The sequence below is a fragment of the Hydra vulgaris genome, chromosome 07 (genome assembly GCF_038396675.1).
Source record: "Hydra vulgaris chromosome 07, alternate assembly HydraT2T_AEP".
In the NCBI taxonomy this organism is placed as follows: Eukaryota; Metazoa; Cnidaria; class Hydrozoa; order Anthoathecata; family Hydridae; genus Hydra; species Hydra vulgaris.
Window position 1 is genome coordinate 26,741,567 of NC_088926.1, and position 21,666 is coordinate 26,763,232.

Here is a 21,666-nt window from a genome sequence, read left to right on the forward strand (position 1 = left end):
CCCCAAATTAAACAAATTTTTCGAATTTATATTAATATTAAATTACACTTAAAGCTGTTATCTAAAAAAATAGCTTAACTTTGAATATTTATCAAAATACAGTTATTTTACAAAAATACCCAAATATGGTCATTTGAGCCCAGTCCACAAATTTAGTTTAATATAAAAAATTTTAATTTTCCTATGACAAACAAATATCTTTCAAAAAAATCTTTAATGAGTTTTCTCAGATTTTTTAACCATTAGTTACGATTCTATTTCCAAAACTTTGCCTTCTGGGTTCACTGTGGAGTTAACAAAAATAGTTTTTAGTTAAGCACATATTCTTTTATACATACAACCCATATACATACATACATTTATATTGAGGAAGCAGAGGGCACAACCCTCAATTTCTGATGGATGATTTCAAGTCAGCTAGTGAACTATATTGTTTACCACTTTCAAACACTATTTGTGACAGCTGTGCCCAAGCATCGTTTTTTGTCAGAAAATACTACTTGTTGTCACTCTTCTTTCCATGTTACCTGGTCCTTTGCAAAAGTTATTTGATTGTTCATGTGATTTGTTGTCAAAGGTGGTTTTCACTGAAGACTTTTTGCGCGAAAGGTGAAAAGTATTATGAATAACTTGCTGAACTGTACGTAAATTAGCATTCACACCTGCTTCTGCAGTAATTTGACATGCAGTTAATGAAGAATTTGAAGCTTGTCTCAACAACCTTTGCCTATCACGGTCACTTAATGTTGATTGACGTCCGGGACTTTTTTTTATTCCATACATATGAGGACTATTAACATAGTTTTAAATTACAGTTCACCTGCATCCAATAGCTCTAGCCATGTAACTAACGGAGTGATCCATTTTCAATAAGTTGGAGAGCACTTTTTTCTCATCAAGACTCAACGGTGCAGCACGACCCATTATTAATTAATTTGTTATTTTATACTTAATAAAAAAAACCTAAACTAAATTTTTGACAGTTCGCAAAAGTTTACAGTTAAATAATGGTCTGTGGTGTTTATGTCAAATGAACATTCTTAATTGCCCACAACTGCGGTTTGCAAATAAAACGATTTTTGTAAAACTGTCTTACTTAATTTTGTCGCACTGAAAAAACGGGTCTTTTAAAATAAAATGCGAGTTACGTTAAAAATAAATATGTTAAAATGTTGTTTAGTGTTGCAAACCCTTTGCTCTCATTTACAATAAAAATTAGTTTTTAAATATAAATGTATAGTAGAGTTTTATAAATCTTTTTGGGATGTCTTATCATTATGTCGTGCAGTGTATGTATACATATATATATACATATATATATATATATATATATATATATATATATATATATATATATATGTATATATATATGTATACATACACTGCACGACATAATGATATAACACCCCAAGAAGATTTTTAAAACCTTACTATACATTTATATTTAAAAATTAATTTTTATTGTATATATATATATATATATATATATATATATATATATATATATATATATATATATATATATACAGTGCATGCCAAAAAAATCCGACCACTTAGGTTTTTAGACAGAAACATAATACCACTTCAATTTAATGATAATATGACTGACTTAAACACAACAAACAACATTCACATAAGTCAATGACACACTTTCGAAGAAACCAACAAGTAGTTCACATCAGAAAAGAGTTTCTAGTACCTCAAATGTCTTCCTCCGGCTTTGAGGACAGCTTCTATTCTTCGAGGCATAGAGGCAACAAGAGAGTCACAGTAATCAGGCATTATTTTTTGGGACCACGCCTCCAGTATAGCCTCCTTCAAAGTTGTCGACGACGTCGAGTTTACTTTTGCCCCTTCTGCTTTCAATTTTACCCAGCAATTTTCAATAGGGTTTAAATCCGGTGACGAGCCAAGCCACGGAGCAAGAACATTGATGAAATTCTCTTGAAACCATGTCTTGACGATCTTTGCCTGATGACATGGCGCGCCGTTATGCATAAAGATGTTACAGTTGCGAGTTTTGAACCAAATAGGAATATTTTCCTTTATTATTTGCAAATAATTAACAGCTTTTATGCTTCTGATCTCTGGCAATAATTGCTCCCCAAATCATAATTGCAGGGCAATGTTTTACCCCTGGAGAAACATAACAGGCATTGTAGTGTGTGTTTGGTGGCCGTCGAACATTCACTTTATGCGTAGCAAATTGTTTCACCTGCGATTTGTCTGAGAACATGATACGTTGCCACATTGCAAGGGTCCAATTTTTATGTACGTCACAACATTTGAGGTGGCCACAAATATTTTTCTGAGATAGTCGTGGTTTTAATGCAGCGTGATAGGATCGAAGACTGAAATTGTCCACAAGACAATTTCAGTCGGAAAAAAACACAAAAAAACTAACAGTTCTATTTGTGTTAATAAGTTCTATAAACTCACAACAAGAGGTAATCCACTGTTATTCAGGGTGGTAGCCCTCTCAGCTATCAATTTTAAGTTCACAACAAGAGGTAATCCACTGTTATTTAGGGTGGTAGCCCTCTAATTAAGAAAGTAGATAATATCAGTTAAGGAATGAATTTGGATTTTCTTAAACTGGACAATTGGCCAAAATTGGGTGTCAGTTCACACTCTCAAACAACTAAAGACATTCATAATTGGTGTAGCCAGCTTTCTAACGCTTTTTTGGAACTCTTTGAACGTGTGATAAAACTAGAATCAACAAAAACTGAAAATGACGAAAACATTAAAAATCTGAAGACAGAAATAAATAAAGCAGCTGAGTCAAGCAAGTCTATCAGTGACTGGTCGCTTATTGTCAAACAGGATATACAAAAAAGAAGCCTACAGAGCAGCTGATGGTAACAAATGTAGCTATTAATGAGTTAGACGAAAGAAAAAGAAGAGCAAAAAATGTCATTATTTATGGAGTGGTGGAATCAACTAAAGAAAGCATAGAAATGAAATCAAAAGAAGACAAGTCAAAAGTAAATGAAATTTTTAAGCTCATAAATCAAGAGAATGTAATACCAAAATTTGTTAGACGGCTGAGATCTAAAACTAATAAACCAGGTCCAATTCTTGTTGAATTAGCTGAGTATATTCTTCGCAACACAATATTAGCATCAGCTAAAAAATTGAGAAGTAATGTCGCACATAAAGATATTTATCTTAGTCCAGATTTAACTGAGGTTCAGAGACTCCAAGATTTTAACCTTAGAAGACCGGACAATGACCCTTTTTGGTATGGCATCCTTGGCAATAAGATCATCAAATTCAAAAAGAAATCAGATCAATAATTGTATACATAATTAAGTTTCAGATTGCGATGAAATTAAAAAGCTGTTATTTTTATACCTAAATGCTACCTCTCTCGATAACAAGTTTTGAACTAATATCTGAGTTAATTGCAAATGTTGACTGGATACAATGCTTCAGTAACAAAAACGTACAAGAAATGTTTGATGAACTGATTTTTTATACTGAGGTGGCATGTAATCATTTCACTCCAATTAAAAAGACATTTAACTCTTTAAAAATTAGACCAGCCTGGGTTAATGCTAGGTTAAAGTTTCTTATTAGAAGCAAACAAAATTTAAGATATAAAAACTGCTCTTGTAAATGGAAAGACCCTGTTTTGAAATCTAAGTACAAAATGATTTGCAAAAATGTAGCAGACAAGATTCAAAAAGTGAGACAAAACTTTGAGTTTAATCTGGTAAAAAAAGCCATCAAGAATTTAAAGCTTCTCTACAGCTACATGAACAATCAACAAGCAGTCAAAGATACTATAAAAGCATTAAAGGGAGAAAATGGTATAACCATTCAAAATTCAAAAGATATTGTTGATATCTTAAACAAAAATTTTCAAGCTGCATTTCTGAAAGAAGATGATAGTCCACTGCCTTCTTTTGATTTAAGAACTAGTGAAACATTCATTATGACAAATGAAGATTTTACATATGAAGATGTCTATCTAAGATTAAAAAACTTAAAAGATAACAAATCAAGTGGTGTTGATAATTTACACTCAGCTATTTTAAAGAACTGTGCATCAGCCTTTGCTATTCCACTTACGTTTGACACAGTGCCACATAAAAGATTGTTGCTTAAACTTACAGCTTATGGTTTCTTTGCTATTCCACTTACATTTGACACAGTGCCACATAAAAGATTGTTGCTTAAACTTACAGCTTATGGAATATCTGGTCTGACAATACAATGGATTGAAGCATTTTTAAAAGAAAGAAAACAAAGAGTTGTGATAGGCGAAAATGTATCCTCATGGGCAGAAATTACCAGTGGTGTGCCACAAGGGTCAGTAATTGGACCACTCTTGTTTGTACTATTTATAAACAATTTGCCTGAAACTCTAAAAAATCTGACTAAGCTGTATGCAGATGACACCAAAATTTTGAATGAAATGCTTTCCAGTGCATCAACTCTTTCTTTGCAATCAGATCTTGATTTAGCTTTTAAGTGGACTCAAGACTGGCTTGTGAAATTTAATATTTCAAAATGTATTCCATGCACTTTGGCCGGAATAACAAAAAATCACCCCTTTAAATCAATGATCAAAAGTTAAACATAACAGAATCTGAAAGTGATCTTGGAGTAATCTTCTCAAGCAATCTGAAATGGAAAAGTCATGTTATAAAATGCGTAGGCAAAGCCAACCAAATGTTGGGTCAGATTAGAAAATGCTTCGTTTGCTTAGATATTAGACTGCTGAGAATACTTTATGTTTCTTTTGTGCGGCCACTGTTGGAGTTTGCAGTACAAGTTTGGTCACCTATTCGAAAGGGAGAAATTGAGTTATTAGAAAGAGTCCAACATGGTGCAACTCGATTAATACCATCACTTAAAATAATCAACTATGAGTATCGTCTAAAAGCTCTTGACTTGACTACCTTGACAAAAAGGAGGCAACGAGGAGATATGATTCAACTTTTTAAATTCTTCAACGGTTTTAACGATTTGGAAACAATCAAAAAAATTAGTATTCAACAAACTCTAACGAGAGGTCACAGCTTTAAATATGTCAAAGAAATCACTAAGAAAGCCTGTCGTGAAAACTTTTTATTTAATAGATTGGCTAATTTGTGGAATAGCTTGCCAAGTGAGTTGGTTAAAGCACAATCAGTTAACAGTTTTAAAGCAGGTCTTGATTGCTGGATGAGCAATCAAGACCTGCTTTAAATTTTGCTTTTGCTTTGGATCTTTCTGCAGTGCTGGTGCCTGTTGACTTGATGTGCTGAATGACATTGTGAACAGTTGTCTTAGGCATTTGTAAAGTGCGGTAATCGCACGTTCAGACTTCTCGTCTTCCATCAAAAGTTGTATTTTAGCACGTTTTCCAGGTGATGTTGTCTTCATAGTCAAATGTAAATAGTAATTCACAGCCACGGATGCGATAGTATATATAACAATGGTACAACTGTTTTGATTGGTTGATAACTAGTCAATCACGCATGCAAAGCAATGGGGAAAGGTGAGGAAAGCGCCTTCACTACAATGTACATACTGTATACATAGATAAACAATGCGTGGTCGGATCTTTTTTTGCCAACACTGTATATGTTTCATGCTAAATGCAATGATTAGGAAAAACCTTTTTTACCTGATGATAGAATTTAGCATGAAACTAATTTTACAATTGCTTAAGAATAAACAATTTTGAAGTAAGATTCATAAAGTAAAATTTTTTTGACTATTTAAATAATTGTAAACACTATATATATTAAGTTCCTAAATATATAAATTGTAAAAATTATGTACGCTATCTCTATCTGATAGAACCTAAAAACATCTCCATCAGTTCCTGTTCAAGGATATGGGTGATAAAAAATAAAAATAGTTTTAGTTAAAACTTGGTCAAAATTGCTTATAAAATGGAATGTCATTCACTGTCTCATGCATATTTTATTGCTCTCATAGGGTTTTTTATAAACTAGTTATATTTTAATAAATTATGTTGTTAATTTGAAATATTAAATAAAGTTGCTAATTTGAAATATGCAAACCAAAGTTCAAATAATTTTAAATTATAATTTTATGGGTTGTTGATAAGTCCTATAAAAATAACTATCATTGCAATATTACTTAACTATATGTGTCAAGGTTGAGTGTGCAACCGTTGCATCTTGATTAAACTTAAAGAAACTGGATTTAAGAGAATTTATTAAGTGTTGTGCTGTTCATGAGTAATGCTCTATAACCCTCAAAAGATGTGAATTTATTATTTGTATTAAGCAGAGCAAGTCAAGCACAAAAAACCTTTTTTCAGTCTGCACAATGAATGGCTGATTTACAAGGTTACCAAGATTACCAAGTTGTCAGAAGTTTCACAATATGGTGGTAAATACTTAGACTCAATACCCGCTGATAAAAACAGTGCTTTCGATTAAAAATATCTGCTGGTATAAACAGTACTTTCGCTCAAAAATATTCACTAGTGTAAACAGTACTTTCAATTAAAATATCCGCTGGTATAAACAGTGCTTTCAATCAAAAAATTCATTTTTTAAAAATGTTCCAAATATTGTAACGAAAAATTTCTTGAGTCAATAGTGCAAGTGTTAATATTGGTGTACGCTAAAATGTGCTAACGCAGTTGTTACCAACAACCATGTATATGGTTGTAACTTCATAACTTCATAACTTGGTGTAACTTTGTGTTAACTTTGTAACTGGTGCATAAAGCCTAGAATACAATTGTTCATTAACTAATCTTCAGTTAGTTAATTTAATTTGTTGCTGATAAAGATTTATGTGCTTGAATTAGTTTTGAACATTAATCTAATATTGCTATTACATTAAACTTAAACTTTTAAATATTTTTTGAATTAAAAGGATATGTTGATATTACTAAAAAACGCTTTATGTTATTTCATATGTGATTCAACCTTTGATTAAAACATTTTTAGATCAGCTTGATAATATAATGAATGTTTATAAAATAAAACAGTTGATATTTTATTCATTTATAAATTAAAACACTACCATCAACTATAAAAGATAACATACCAATCTTTGGTAATCAATATTTGCTTTATAAAAACAACACAACTTTTTAATGAGAACGATCAAAGAATCTGAGCATCCTTCATTTTTTATTAGCAAATCAAACACATCTCGCTCTTTTGCACTCTAAATAATTAAAATAAAAATATCAAAGACATAAACATTTAACTATATATGCATATATACAGCCTTCTGCAGGAATGGAAAACTATTGCTCACACTTGCTCCAACCCCATGTAAGTTGACTTACATGGGCAAAAAATGTTGTTTGGGCAAAAAAACACACTGACAAAAAATAATTTTTTCTTTAAAAAAGAATTTTTATTGATGTCAGACTTTTGCTGCTATCCAACAAGGATTACCTATATAAAGTATTACCACTATTATAGTTGAAAAATGAAAGTTTTTCAGGAATAGAAGTTTCAAATTGTAAAGGAAACATATTCCACAATCTTCAAACTATTAAAAACTTATGGGAAAATTAAAAGCTTTATCAGATTGTCAAAATTTATTGTACTTTGGTTTTACAAAAATTACAAGCAGTTATATAGACCTTTTGAATGTGATATATTTGTTGATAATACAAAAAAGTTCAACAGTATATGCTAATACTAAAAATAAAATTCTGAAAATTTAAATATATATATATATATATATATATATATATATATATATATATATATATATTATATATATATATATATATATATATATATATATATATATATATATTATAAATATTATTATGTTTATAACTATAAAAGCACATTTAAGTAATCTGAAATCCCCACCCAAATCCTATCAAGTTTATCCCTATCCCCATCAATAACATAAATTTTTATAATTTGCACACATGTAGTAAAATAAAATAAATTTAAAAACTTACAATGCACATTCTGACAGTAATTCCACGATACCATGATTGAATTTTTAATGCGGATATGTTTTGTCGTCTTAGGAACTGAAAGTATATATGACATACTGTCAAAAAAGATAATATCATTTATATTGATTTTATTTTCTATTTCTATACGAATCTTTATTTAAATGACATCAGAATAAATCTAACAATACACATTAAATTACTTTTCTTTTAATTTTACTTCAAAGATGACTAAATTAGATTCATTTGTGTTTACTAAGTGAGATTAATTTATGTTTATTTGTATTTACTAAATATGTTTGTGTTTACTAAGTGAGATTCCTTTGTGTTTACTAAAATTGTGATTACATTTGCGTTTACTAAAATACTAAAATGAAACGGATTAGTTAAATTTTAAATCATTAAATTTTAAAATGACAAAAAAACAAGGAAAAAATATTTATTTTCAAAATAATAATAATAAGCATTTAAGATTTGCATACAATTGAATGCAATAACTAAGAAGTAAAACTTTATTATTTATATATAAAACTTAATGAAACTTTTACTTAATTTAAATTTAATTTATGTGTTCGAAATTAATTCTAACCATCAAAACTACTAATTTCTAAAAGTTTAGGTCTCGCACAAGCCATTAGCTCCTAACTACTACTTAAAGCTATTAAGTGTCTTTCGTTTCTTCTTTTGAAAGTTGTAATGTTTTTAGTAATGTATTTGTTTCACCGATTCTTTTCTTATCAAAATACTTAAAATCTTACTACTTTTACCTCCTATTTTAGAAATACTTCAGCATTCAAAAAGTAACATAATTTATCAGCTTCATCTTCTTTTTCTATACATACAAAATAATTAACTATTTGGTGTACAAGGAATCAAATGTTTTGCTCGCCATGAAATTTTATAGAAATTTCATAAACAACAAGCCTTTTTAAATATAACCTTCTTAAAAAAGATATTTTTTAAAAAATTGTTTTTTATTTAACAACAAATTTTTATTTTTTTTTTGATGAAATTCAGCTTGTTTTGAGACCCAACTTGATATATTTTAGGAGAAAAATATTTTTGGTAATATATGTGTGACCATCAGGTTGTACTTTATCCAACTTAAAAAAAAAAATGCCATCATATAGATATTTATTAGGAAATTGAAAATTAAACATTTTGAAAATCCAGGGGTCCATTTTGAGACAGAGGGGGTTTAAAACCCTATTGAAAATATTGATAATAGGAGGGCTGAGGGGCCTTGATGCTCAACTTGCTAAATTTTTTATATAAAATATAAATTTAGCATAAAATATACAAATATATTTAAATTTTGTGTTTACATCCCCCTCCCTCCACCTTCCCCAGAATAAAGCATGCCCTGCAACCCTTGCAATGTACCAAGATTTGTTGTAAGACTTGTTCAAATACTAATGATTATAAATGATGATTTGATGCACCAAAATATGCTTAATTTTTATAACATCTTATGCTAAATTTATATATCTTTTATCTTTATTTAATATTTTATCTTTTAACATTTTTTTCAAATATTGATTTATGCAAACCCAAATCCGTCCTCACAGTGATTTGCAGGCAGAAGATAAACTTTATAGAAAATTCAATAAAGCTAAATAAAAGCTAAATACTTTGACAGATCTTTATTTAATTAAGTTACAACAAGGCATTTATAAAGTTAATTGATATTGTCTTCAAGATAATATCTTCGTCTTGATGAGAAGTCTGAAACTGCCTTTTGCAAGCTCTCTCCATGGTCTTTGTGACTTACATTTCTTTTGTATCTTGCCCAAATCGGTTTAAACTTGGAGTGAATTGCTTTTCCAGTTTGTTCTGCAAATCTGACTAAACCACATTGATTTTTTCACAAAAAGGAACAATGTGGGATAACATGATGTGGACCTTCCATGTTGTGGGTAAGGTGTAATTATATTCTTTTGAAAATTCTATTAGGTAATTAAATGAGTCTTTTAATCTAGCAATAGTATGCTTGACATTGGGAGTAAGGACATCATAAAAGCAGTCATCCACAACACACTTAAATCTTTGAAACATGTAATAATAGGTATTAGCTGTCAACAATCATTTAGGAATGCTATCTCTAGAACTTGAGGATTATTCAATATCTTGTTACAGTTCACTCCACCAAACCTCCATGATAGCTATGTCTAAGAATGTATCTTCCAGACAGCCACTAATTAAAGTTTGACCAGAGAGTAAGAGTTCCTGTATTTATAGTCTTTTCACTTTCACAATATAAACATGGATGGATGCCACCATGGCCAGATAAGCCCATAATCATGTTAGCCAACTTTAAATCCTATGCAATATGAAAACCCTGGTAATCTAGCTGGATTTGTTTTATATTCTGATATGTTTCAGGAACATCTTCAGCAATAGCAATAAACTGTATATGTTGCCATTAGACCCCATATATTTGTCTGATACCTGAAATTTACTTCTGTTTTTTTATATTATTACTGTTAACTTCAATTTCATCTTCATTAAAGATGTTAACAACTATTTTCAATGAACCTCCACCTCTATCAAATGAAACTTGTACAATGGTATTATAAGGATTCAACGCTCTCTCACATATAATGAGCATAACTATAAACATATAAAAAGCCACCTACTCTGCACTGAGCATACCTTGTTCTAATGCCAATGATGTAAGGTTTTTTACAACAGTTGATTTGCAGCATTTGTGCTCAAAGCCACGAACTAAATATAATTGTTGACGATAATTTGACTATATCAATATCATGTAATATTCAAAAATCTTCTGTATATATTACCTATTGTTGACAGACATTTAGAGCAGATCTTTAATATGTTTTCTGGAGAGTTAGAAAAGCTCTTATCAATTTCAATTGTAATAATGCCAGACTTGCGCTTCTCGGAAATCCAATCAACCTAAGTAATAATTATTCAGAACTAACATTTGATCTTTTAATGACAGAATTGACATTTGAAAAATAAGCACTACGAGTATACTCGTAGTTGGCAGCAAACGTGTTAAAGTTTTTTTTTGGTGAAATCCAATTTGCACAGCTGTTTGCAGTTTTACATTTATCTAAATTATCAACTTTGAGGAACTTTGATGTTTTTTCTTTCAAAAGTTGATAAAGGTTGTAATATAAAAATGACATCATAGATTTAGCATACTGACACTACTTGCTATGTGAACAATAAAATGAGATTTAGGTGAAACTAAAGGATCCTTAGAAGCAGCACAACTCAGTAGATTTTGTATGAAGACTTACTCTTAGGAAGAGATTCTCGAAACTTACATATTTTACAAATGCTCTTTTAAATGTTAACAGCTTTTTCAGTGCCATCTTTTTATTATCATCTTATCAAGTGCCACAGAATGGAAGAAAAAATTGACCTATTTCCAGTCACTTCAGTCTTTTTGCCTGGCAAGCAAATCATGGAGAATTTGATAGAGTATTAAAGAGACTTTTAAAGTTTTTTTAATACTCTAGTCTGTCTTTTTTTCCCTCTTGTTTTAAATGATTGATGAATGGAATGAAGATCACAAACTTTAGTTAACTCAGTTGCATTTGGGCCATTGATAGATACTTGAATAAGTTTGGTTTGATTTAACAATTTTAAAACCCATAAGATATAAAGATCTATGCTTTAACTATGTCCAATAAAGGTTGAGTCTAGGTAATGTGTACAAGCACTATTTACAAAACCATCCTAATTGTTAACAACTAAAACCATCTGCCCCATTTAGGAATTAAGACTTTTATGGAAAAAAACAGCATAAAAATCTAATTTAGATTTTTAAAAAGAATTAATTGATAATGTGGAGCTATTCAAAAATTAACATAATATAAGCACTTGTTTTTTTGCAGAGAAAACTTTTTAGCTAATGCTAAAAAGCATTTTTATTACTCATTGATTTAAACAAAATCCATCATTAGATCAAAAATAAAATGAGGACATATGACTAAAGATTGGAATCTTAAGCTGTGTATTTTTTATTAGTGATCGTTATAACATTTGTACTTTAATCCTCACGCATTGATATAAGTATTATATTCTGACATATGTAACCATTTTATTTGCTTTAAACAATAATTTAAAGTTTTCTAGTTTAGTATTAAATTGTTGCAAACATTGATTATATATTCATAAGTTTTATATACTGGCACATGTAAATTGATTTTTACTTACATTTGTTCGGTCTAAAAGTGTTTACTGTTTACAATAGTGCTTAATTGATTGTTAAAGAAAAAAAAAGACTTGGAATTAAAAAGTATTTTTCCAAAAGAAGCACATTTTTTGAAAATATGATTCCTCAAATAAATAAATATATATATATATATATATATATATATATATATATATATATATATATATATATATATATAACAGGGGTTATCCTAGTCTTTATTTTTTAAAGGCAAATATTGTTTTTTTCCCAAAAAAACACTTTTATACTGCAAATTTTATTATGGTGCGGGGGTACTGCCGCCCTAATTGTTTTTCTAGAATAGCCCCTATACATACATACATACATACATACATACATACATACATACATACATACATACATACATACATACATACATACATACATACATACATACATACATACATACATACATATATATATATATATATATATATATATATATATATATATATATATATATATGTTATATATATATATATATATATATATATATATGTTATATATATATATATATATATATATATATATATATATATATATATATATATATAGTTCTATAAATTGTTGCATTTGGGAGTACGGAAGGTAAAAAATGATTTTTTTGTCAACAAATGTCACTTTAATTACTTTTGACTTTCATCCAACATTTCGGTGTTGTCAGAAAGTTAAAACCATTAATTTAATTACAAATTAATCGTTTTTTAAAAAACCGCAAAAACGCAAATTTAATTGACCAGAATGTTTTTAAAACATTCTGAATGTTTTTAATAATATAAACAATGTTTTTATTTTTATTTTTTTCAATAAAATGTTTTTATTTTTACTTTTTTCAATAAAATGTTTTTTATTTATTTAATTTATTTATTTTAATTTATTTATTTAATTTAATTTATTTAATTTATTTTATTTAAATTATTTTTATTTTTTTCAATAAAATGTTTTCTTTTTTATTTTACTGTAAATCATGCACATAGTGTTGCTATATCGATTATCTTATAGCCTGACTCGCAACGGAGTGCTGCTACATCGACTGACAAATAGCCTGACTCGCAACAAAGTGCTGCTACATCAACTGACAAATAGCCTGACTTGCAATGGAGTGCTGCTACATTGACTGAGGATTTGGTTGGAGAAGGCAGTCTATCAAGTAATAAAAAAAAATTCCGGTCTTGTATTTTAATTTTGACTTTTTGTCAACATAATACGGAAAAACTTTCTGACAACTAGTTAGGAGTTATATGTATATATATATATATATATATATATATATATATATATATATATATATATATATATATATATATATATATATATTTAAATATATATATATATATATATATATATACATATATATATATATATATATATATATATATATATATATATATATATATATATATATATATATATATATATATATATATATATATATATATATATATATATATATATAATTGAAATTTCTATATTTTTGTTTGTGCAAATTATCTTTAAGGAACAAATTTTTTTCAACATTCAAGATCAAGAACACTAAAAAGCTGGAAGAATGATTCCATATCTTTATTATGTTATCTTTTGCATAAATGTGATTGTAAAACTTGTCTTTTGACTTTTCAGTTACGCAAAAGAAAATGTAGCTATTTTTACAACTCCTTAAATTTTTGCAAAGCAAAAAATAATAAAAATAATAATAGACTATTATAATTCAATAAATAATTATACTTATTTATTCAATGAAAGCAATAAATGTCATACAATAAATAAAATTTGATAAGGTTAATAAATTTTAAAAAAGATTTTAAAAAAACCTCTCTTTTAGTTCTTTCATCTTTTGCAGATTGTAGTAAAGACTTTTTATCAATCTAAAAAACAAAAAAAACTAAATAATTTTTTTTTTACTTTTTGAACTGAAAAAAGACAACACAATGACATTAATTCTTTGAGTGATATCCTTTATGAACTTATTCTCTGCTTAAGTTAGCCCACAAAGTACTCAGAAATATTTTGCTTGGTTGTGCTTCCAGGTAACCTTGGTTACCTGGAAGTAAGGGTTTTCAAAAACAGTTTTGGCAGGTTTTTTGTATAATGTTTTTTTAATGTTTAATTATTATAGAAAGGCATAAAAAAATCAAATTTGTAAGTAATTAAATCTTTATTTTATTATTTCGATTGTATGTTGCTGGAAAGCTTAACATGTCTTTTCATTTTCAAAATTATTCAAGTATTCCAAATAAGATGTTTGAATATTAAATAAAACATGCAAATATATTTGCAAATATATTAGCAAATATATTAGCAAATATATTAGCAAATATATTAGCAAATATATTTGCTAATCTAAATGACAGTCAATTATACTAGAATTTAATCACACCAGTAAATGTAAGAAATAAATGTAATTGACAACAAGGAGCAAAAACATATTGTAGCACGCGCTCCTTTGTAAAAAGAGGACGTCTGGTAACCCTAAATCTGTAATAAATGCGGTTCTGTTGTAATATGCTCTGGTGGATCTACAACTACTTTGCAGGATCATATTTTGATTCATGGAATTACTATCAACAGCCCTTCAACTGGAGAATTAAGCAGCAGCTTAAATCCACCATAGGAAAAAAAGTTTAAACCATGGACAGTTATTTACAAAAAACAAACCTTAAAGAAACTGTAGCTAATCTAGCTAAATACGGTGTTTTGATTAATACGATGAATAACAACAAATTTATTTGGTCATTGATTCAACAAAGAAAAAATCATCTTCCTAAAAGTCAAACAACTGTGATGAGTTTGATTCATCAAGATATTTCTGATAAAAAAGAAGTGATGAAACAAGAAATTATCAAACAAATTCATATGGGACATAAATTCAGCTTAACACATGATGAATACACATCTAAGAGGCACTGAAGGTACATTGGTGTCAACCTGCATGAAAGAGAATGTAAGAAAATCTATATAACTGACCTCATTAGGATTTGTGGTTCCTGTTCAGCTAAAAATTTAATACAAAATATTAAGGATCATTTGAATTCATTTGGTGTTTCTATGGAAAGAGATGTAGTAAGTTCTACTCAAAATCAACAAAAAGCTCACACAATTAACTGACATTGTTGATCAATTTTGCTTTAATCATGAAATTCATCATGGTTTATGCAACACTTTATACAAGAAAAATAAAGACACAGATGTACCAGTTCCCAAGGAAATGAACAGTGATTCAGTAGAGAATAAACATGGAATTTACGATGATAACTTAAGTTTTGAATCAGTAAACAATGAGATTAATGCTGATTACCCTGAAATTTTGATGAACGTATGAAAAGTAGTGAAGTTCATAAAAATGTAATCAGTTCGTAATCAAATTTTTCAGAAGAAAGTTACTGAGGATTTTGGTAAATAAATCGAACTGCATCTCGATGTTCGTCATCATTGAAATTCACTTTTTTCATTGACTGCACCTTTGTTAAAAACTAAGAAATGTTTATTCCAGACATTTACTGAATTAAATGCTCTTGAAGTAATCAATAAGCTAGATTTTGAGTCATTAGCAAAACTAGCAGTGGAATTCCTTAGCAGAGAAAATGCAATTTTATCGACAGCAGATACTGTTCCTGAATTCATGCTTTCAAAACTATTTGCTATGAATACAGAAATCACATCTTTATTGCTTTCAAATTGGAAAAAGCAGGTCGATGAAAGAATTAAAGGAAATGTTATGCAGTTGTTGAGATGCCTAAAAGATCCTACAGTTGTTCTATAAAAAAATACTTTAAATTTTGCTAGAAAACTTGAGTTTAGGATTTTTGGATTTACTGATTTACTTTAAATCTACTGATCAATTGGCTTAAGCAAGAGTTTTTGTTGTACCAAAATACAGGCAAATAAACAGAAAACCTTGAAAAAATTTACAACGCGACCTCAACAAATGTGGAACGCGTTTTTTTGAGCTGCACTTGTTTCTGTACAAAAACCAGATCACGATAATCTGATGAATTGTTAAAGTCTTTAGTTTTCTTAAAAGTTTTTTATAATAAAAATAAGTCATTGTAAGTTTTATTTCAAAATATAAACATAATGCATTATTTATTAAAAAATAACTTTTTAATAAATAATGCAAGATAAACTTACATAAGTTTTATTATTTAAAAAGAAAAACCAAAAACCACTGTTTCTTTTAAAATTAAAACCGAAACTGTGGTTTTTTATAAATGCGAATATTTGGAAACCCTAATTTATTATAATAACTTTATTTATTTATTATTATACTCACCTCCCTAAAGTACCAGCAGGGGTATTATAGTCAAGGTTACCACTCATTTTATAACTTAACTTAAAACTCTCTCTAAATCCTAACTTCCTAAATACAAACTTAATTGATTTAGGTCACTGCAAAGAGAATCAGGTAGAACATTTCCTAAGACATAGGTTGGATTTAAATCATGAACCTCATAATTGTAAGACAAAAGCTTTACAAGTCTATTCTCATAAGACAAAATAAAATAAAATACAATGCATAGAAAACACTACAAGAAATGATTGGAAAAAATTGCTTAAACAGAAAAAGTTGTTTCAAAAAATAAAATACTCTTTTCAAGCAGAAGTATACTATTAAAACAAGTTGCATTTTATGTAAATAAATCAGTATCTGCTCAAATTTTTTTTCTATTACCTTATTCTGATTTCATTCTCTACTTATATATCTCTTATCTGTCCATGTTAGAAATACTGTTATTGTATTTGCGATTTTCTAATGGTGCCCTTTTATATACGCCCATTTTTATAAATTTTATTAGTCCAAGAATTTATAGTAAATGTAGCTGGATCTGCTCTAGCTGTCGAGCTTGAGCCTCTGTCTGATTGTTACAAAACTTTAATTCTTTCTCCTTACTACAGATACATGTTAACATCTTTTATTCCACCAACAAAAACAAACTTACTTGACTAATTCTTAAGGTAATTTGTATTATTTTACTGAAGCTGCTCCTTTATGTAAAAAAAACTTGTATTATTCTTTTTTTTTCTTCTTCAAACATCAATGCTACAAAATTTTTGTATATCTTTATGTTTTTTTAACTCATATAAATTACATAATTTAATTTCTTCTATCAACTACTTTCTTATCGCTTTTTTAACTCTTTTTTTTTTAATATCAACTTAAATAGCATTTAGTTGCAGCTTTGTTAAAAGCAAAATTAAAAAAAAAAACAGATGTGGAATAAAATAGTTAAAACGAAAGATTTTCTTGTTAGAAGATTGATTGACTGATTATAAAATTTGGTATAGCTTATGTAAATTAAATAAAACTTTGTTTAAGAATTGTAGCTCCATTCACAAAACTTCTTGAATAGAGTCAGACTCTGATTTCATCATAAAAATTTAGTTAAAATGAGCATTCGATGCACTCAATTTACTTAGAAAAAAACACCTTTTTAGAAGCTCCTCCAAGTGATACTTTTAAACCAGTTTTATGCTGTCCATCAAAGCTATACATTTTTAAAATCTAAAATTAAATTCTCAAATTATTTAGTAAACAACTTAGTATAAGCAATTTTACAACTTTTCTTTTACTATTATTTTACAAACTATATTACTGTTAATAATTTCTAGTAATACTAAAAAGCAAAATAGTCACACGCATGATGTTTTGCAGTAAAAAATTTAACACAGCTACTAAAAAAAACCTTTGTATTTAAAAACCCTAAGTAAAATATTTGTGCTGTTTTATAATTAAAAAGTTATAAACAAGAAAATTACTAAAATATATTATCCGGTCGATACCCCCTAACATGATAATAATATTTTTCAATGTTTTGCTTAGTCAGCATAATTCCATATAAAATATATAAGTTTTTCAAAAATATATATTTCCATATAAAATCCATATAAAAAAGTCGACAAAGCAACCGTCCTAACAAACATAAAAATAATTGTTTTTGGTTTTGTTTTTTCCAAGAGCTGCAAAGATACAATTCACGATAGATAAAAAAACAAATAGCGCCTTTCATCCAACTTTCCAACTCCTTTCAAATATCCCCGGACACATTCTGGGTTTGACCTTAAGAATTTTACTACAGATAAATTTTACTACAGTTCCAAGAAAAACTACATAAAATAAATATAAATAACAAACACTTTTTGAGTGTGGACAGAGCCACATTCTAAATCATTAATAATAAATGATAATTTATACAATATTTTTAGAGATAAGTTTTTCGACAAAAAATAAGAAATAGCCGTTTAAAAATAAAATAAAAAACGTTTCGATTGTTGGATGTTGTTCGGCTCCTAACAACATTCTATACTATAGAATGTTGTTAGAAGTCGAACAACATTCTTCTTCTATGTAATATACTATTTAGTAAGGGGTCGTCTAACTTTATGGACAACCCCTTACTAAAGTGCCTATAGAATCAATAGGCGCTTAAATAAAAGTGTCGTCCATAAAGTACGTACACTTTTATTTCAACATTCCCCCTCCCCCCTCTACCCCGCCTTTTTTTATACGCTTTTTTGAGTACCCTTAATCTCCGAAAAAGTACCTACGCTTTTAACCTACCTACTCAACATTTTGTGACATTTTTTTTTAATTTAGTGTCTCCTTACTTTTAAAATTGATCACCTGCCCCTCACATACGTCATTTGCAGACCCCTTCTCCCTCATCCGAGCGTATGCACTTTATGGATGATCCTCAAGTGTATTCACATATAATAATGCTCGTCATAATTTCTTTGCAAATTGTATTTTCAATGATTGGAATAACTTGCCGTTAGCATGCAAAAAGGCTCAGTCATTTAATGCATTTAAGAATAGAATTGACAAGTTTTTTTTTTTCTATAGCTACAAACAATATATCTTTTACTGAAGATGAGCAGCACGTTTATTAATTGATTTGTGTTTTAGCAGCTACAAATATTGACTCTTTAGATACTGTTATTAGCGTAAATTTAGCTCTTATATCTATTTTCTGAACAACTTTACTATAGCGCAGATTTTTTTTTGTCAGAAGTTACATAAATTATATGATAATAATTGATAAAAAAAGAGAACAAAATTGATGTCTTGTATGCAATAGCATATTTTACAATAAATATAAAAGAAAACGTGTATATGACATGATGTAAAGCATATAGTAGTATTTTTGGCAAAATTAATGGTATTTATGCATGATGTAAAACAGATAACAGTATTTTTGGAAAATTAAATGTTAAACAACAAAAGTTATATGTTATCCCTAGTCTCTTAATTTCATTTATAACATCCCAGGCCATATGGTTAATACACTTCTTGAACACAGCATCTATGTTAGTATTGCAGTTAAAGATTTATTTTCTGTGTTATAACAATTGTCTTTTTTTTCTTTTAGTACAAAGAGATATAGACATGTATAAAAAAGTTTGTCATTGATTACAAACTCTTTACACTCTGTAATTTGTTTAAAACAAGATAGACAGCGCGAGCCAAACTAATAAAATCTGTATGAGTTTCATTACTAATAATTATAAATACCCTTGTACAAATGTAAACTGCTCTTTATTTAAATAAAAATATAACTCAAGCTTTAGGATTATCTTAAAAAATGCTTCCACTTGACTTCTTAGTGTCCTAAATACAAAATAAAAATCTTAGCTTAAAGTTTTAAATTTAAAGACCATAACATTACTGCTCTTATGTTGCTAAACAGATCAACTAAGATTTTTAATAGTTTTAGTGTCATAGGCCAAAGCTTATTTAGTTAAAAGTTTAATAAAGTATGCGCTTCAATTAGACTAATCTTGAATCTGTTTTTAAACGAATTCAAAGAAGAAAACTATTTCTAAAAAACATTGGTTCCAATTCAAATTCTCAGACGATATTTTATTTTCATACATTTTACAGATCAGAGCTCTAGAAATAATTGAAAGAAAGCATTTTAAAAAGTTTAATTTAACAATTGAACAATTGTTTAGTTTGTTATATACCAAGGATAGAACCTTGAGGAATCCCTGAAGTTACAGAATAAGAAGAAGAGTGTTGTCCATCGAGGACAACTTTTATACTACGATTGGAAAGGAAGGATTCAATAATCTTAAAGATGTTGCCAGATACACCATAAGAAGAAAGCTTATGGAGAAGACCTGCATGCCAAACTTTATCAAAAACTTTTGAAATGCCAAGAGCGATGGCCTTAATTGCTCCACCTTTACCTAATACACAATAAAACCTATTGGTTATTACTGTTACCAAGTCAGCTGTAGAATGGGAAGATCGAAATCCATATTGATGGTAAGAAAGTTATTAGATGGTCAGAAAGTTATTAGATTCAAGATGAGAAATTAAATGTTTGTTAATTAAAGATTCAAAAGCCTTGCTCATGATAGGAAGAAGACTAATGGGACGGTAGTTAGACGAATCAGATCGCTCTCCTGAATTTTTGAAAATAGGGATAACAGATGCCGCTTTCCAGCAGGATGAAAAACAAGACTCTGATAAGCACTTGTTGAATAGTTTTGAGAGTATAGACGACAGCTCCGGAGTACACTTCTGCAAGACAATAACAGGTATTTTGTTCGGGCCGCAAGCTGCAGAAGTGTCTAGGCAGGAAATCACTTTAGATACAGAAGCTGGAGTGATACGAATGTCAAGCAATGAATCAACCTATTTGTTGGCAATATCAGGTAGAACGCAACTAGTGGAATCAAGAGATATTGATGAAAAGTTTTTAGCAAACAATTCAACTTTGTCTTTAGGTGAGGTGACAAAGTCTGAACCATACAAGAGGTGGAATTACAGATTTGCCCTTATTATTAATAAATGTAACATTTTCAGTCTCGAATGTATATGATCGGAAATTTCACTTTATCTATAAAAATGAAACAAGTTTTTATTTATTTTGTATATGTATACTTTCTACTTCAATATTCTTGATGACTAGTTGAAGATTTTACATTCAAATAATACTTTTAAAAGTTGTGTTTGACTGGGAGCAAAGACAGGCACCTTACGCGATGACTGAGTTTCAATTGCTATCATCACTGGAGGGCTGTATGTAAGTTACAAACTTTGTTAATCTTTTTTTTAACATTATACTTTATTTTGATTGTTAAACCACCACGGTCCGGTGGCGGAGACGTGTTATAACATTATATAGTTGATATATATTTGATTTTTTAATCATTTTGGCAATTGGTGCATCGATAAAAAGAAAGAAAAAAACATTAATTAGTTGTTAATTGTATTTATTAGTACTCAATTTGATATTTTTTTTCTATAATCATTTATTATCCGAAAACAAGCTGCTGAACATAAAAAATCAACTTGTCGGAAATGATTGTTTTTTGGCAAGGCTTGGAGCAAATAACTGAAAAGAATGTTTATCTAATTAAACATGCGAATTTAGGTCCACCAAAAGATAAAATTCAAAGAATCAATAAAGTTATTTGAATGCATCCAATAAAAATTATTACCATATTCCAGAAAAATATGTAAGGGTAACTGTGTATAAAGTGGAGGAATTTTTGTTCTATAACTCTTCATTTTTTTAACCGTTAACCAAGATTAGTAAAATTAGTGAGA

The 21,666-nt window shown here is 28.6% G+C and overlaps 1 protein-coding gene across 2 annotated transcripts in view; it reads right to left on the minus strand.

Annotated features, from left to right (window-relative positions):
• The window catches only part of LOC100198041 (ubiquitin-protein ligase E3C), a 51,291-nt gene extending 33,669 nt beyond the window's left edge, over window positions 1-17,622 (minus strand). For both annotated transcript variants that reach the window (XR_010639646.1, XM_065801506.1), the window contains exons 1-4: window positions 17,539-17,622; window positions 13,925-13,978; window positions 7,910-7,984; window positions 7,027-7,149 (exon numbers count right to left, since the gene is read on the minus strand). Coding sequence is in view for 1 of the 2 variants with exons in the window: in XM_065801506.1 (XP_065657578.1) it covers window positions 7,027-7,149; window positions 7,910-7,984; window positions 13,925-13,978; window positions 17,539-17,604 (318 nt within the window). In the remaining variant the exon portion in view is untranslated. The remainder of the gene's footprint in view (window positions 1-7,026; window positions 7,150-7,909; window positions 7,985-13,924; window positions 13,979-17,538) is intronic.
• Between the last annotated feature and the right edge of the window lie 4,044 nt (window positions 17,623-21,666).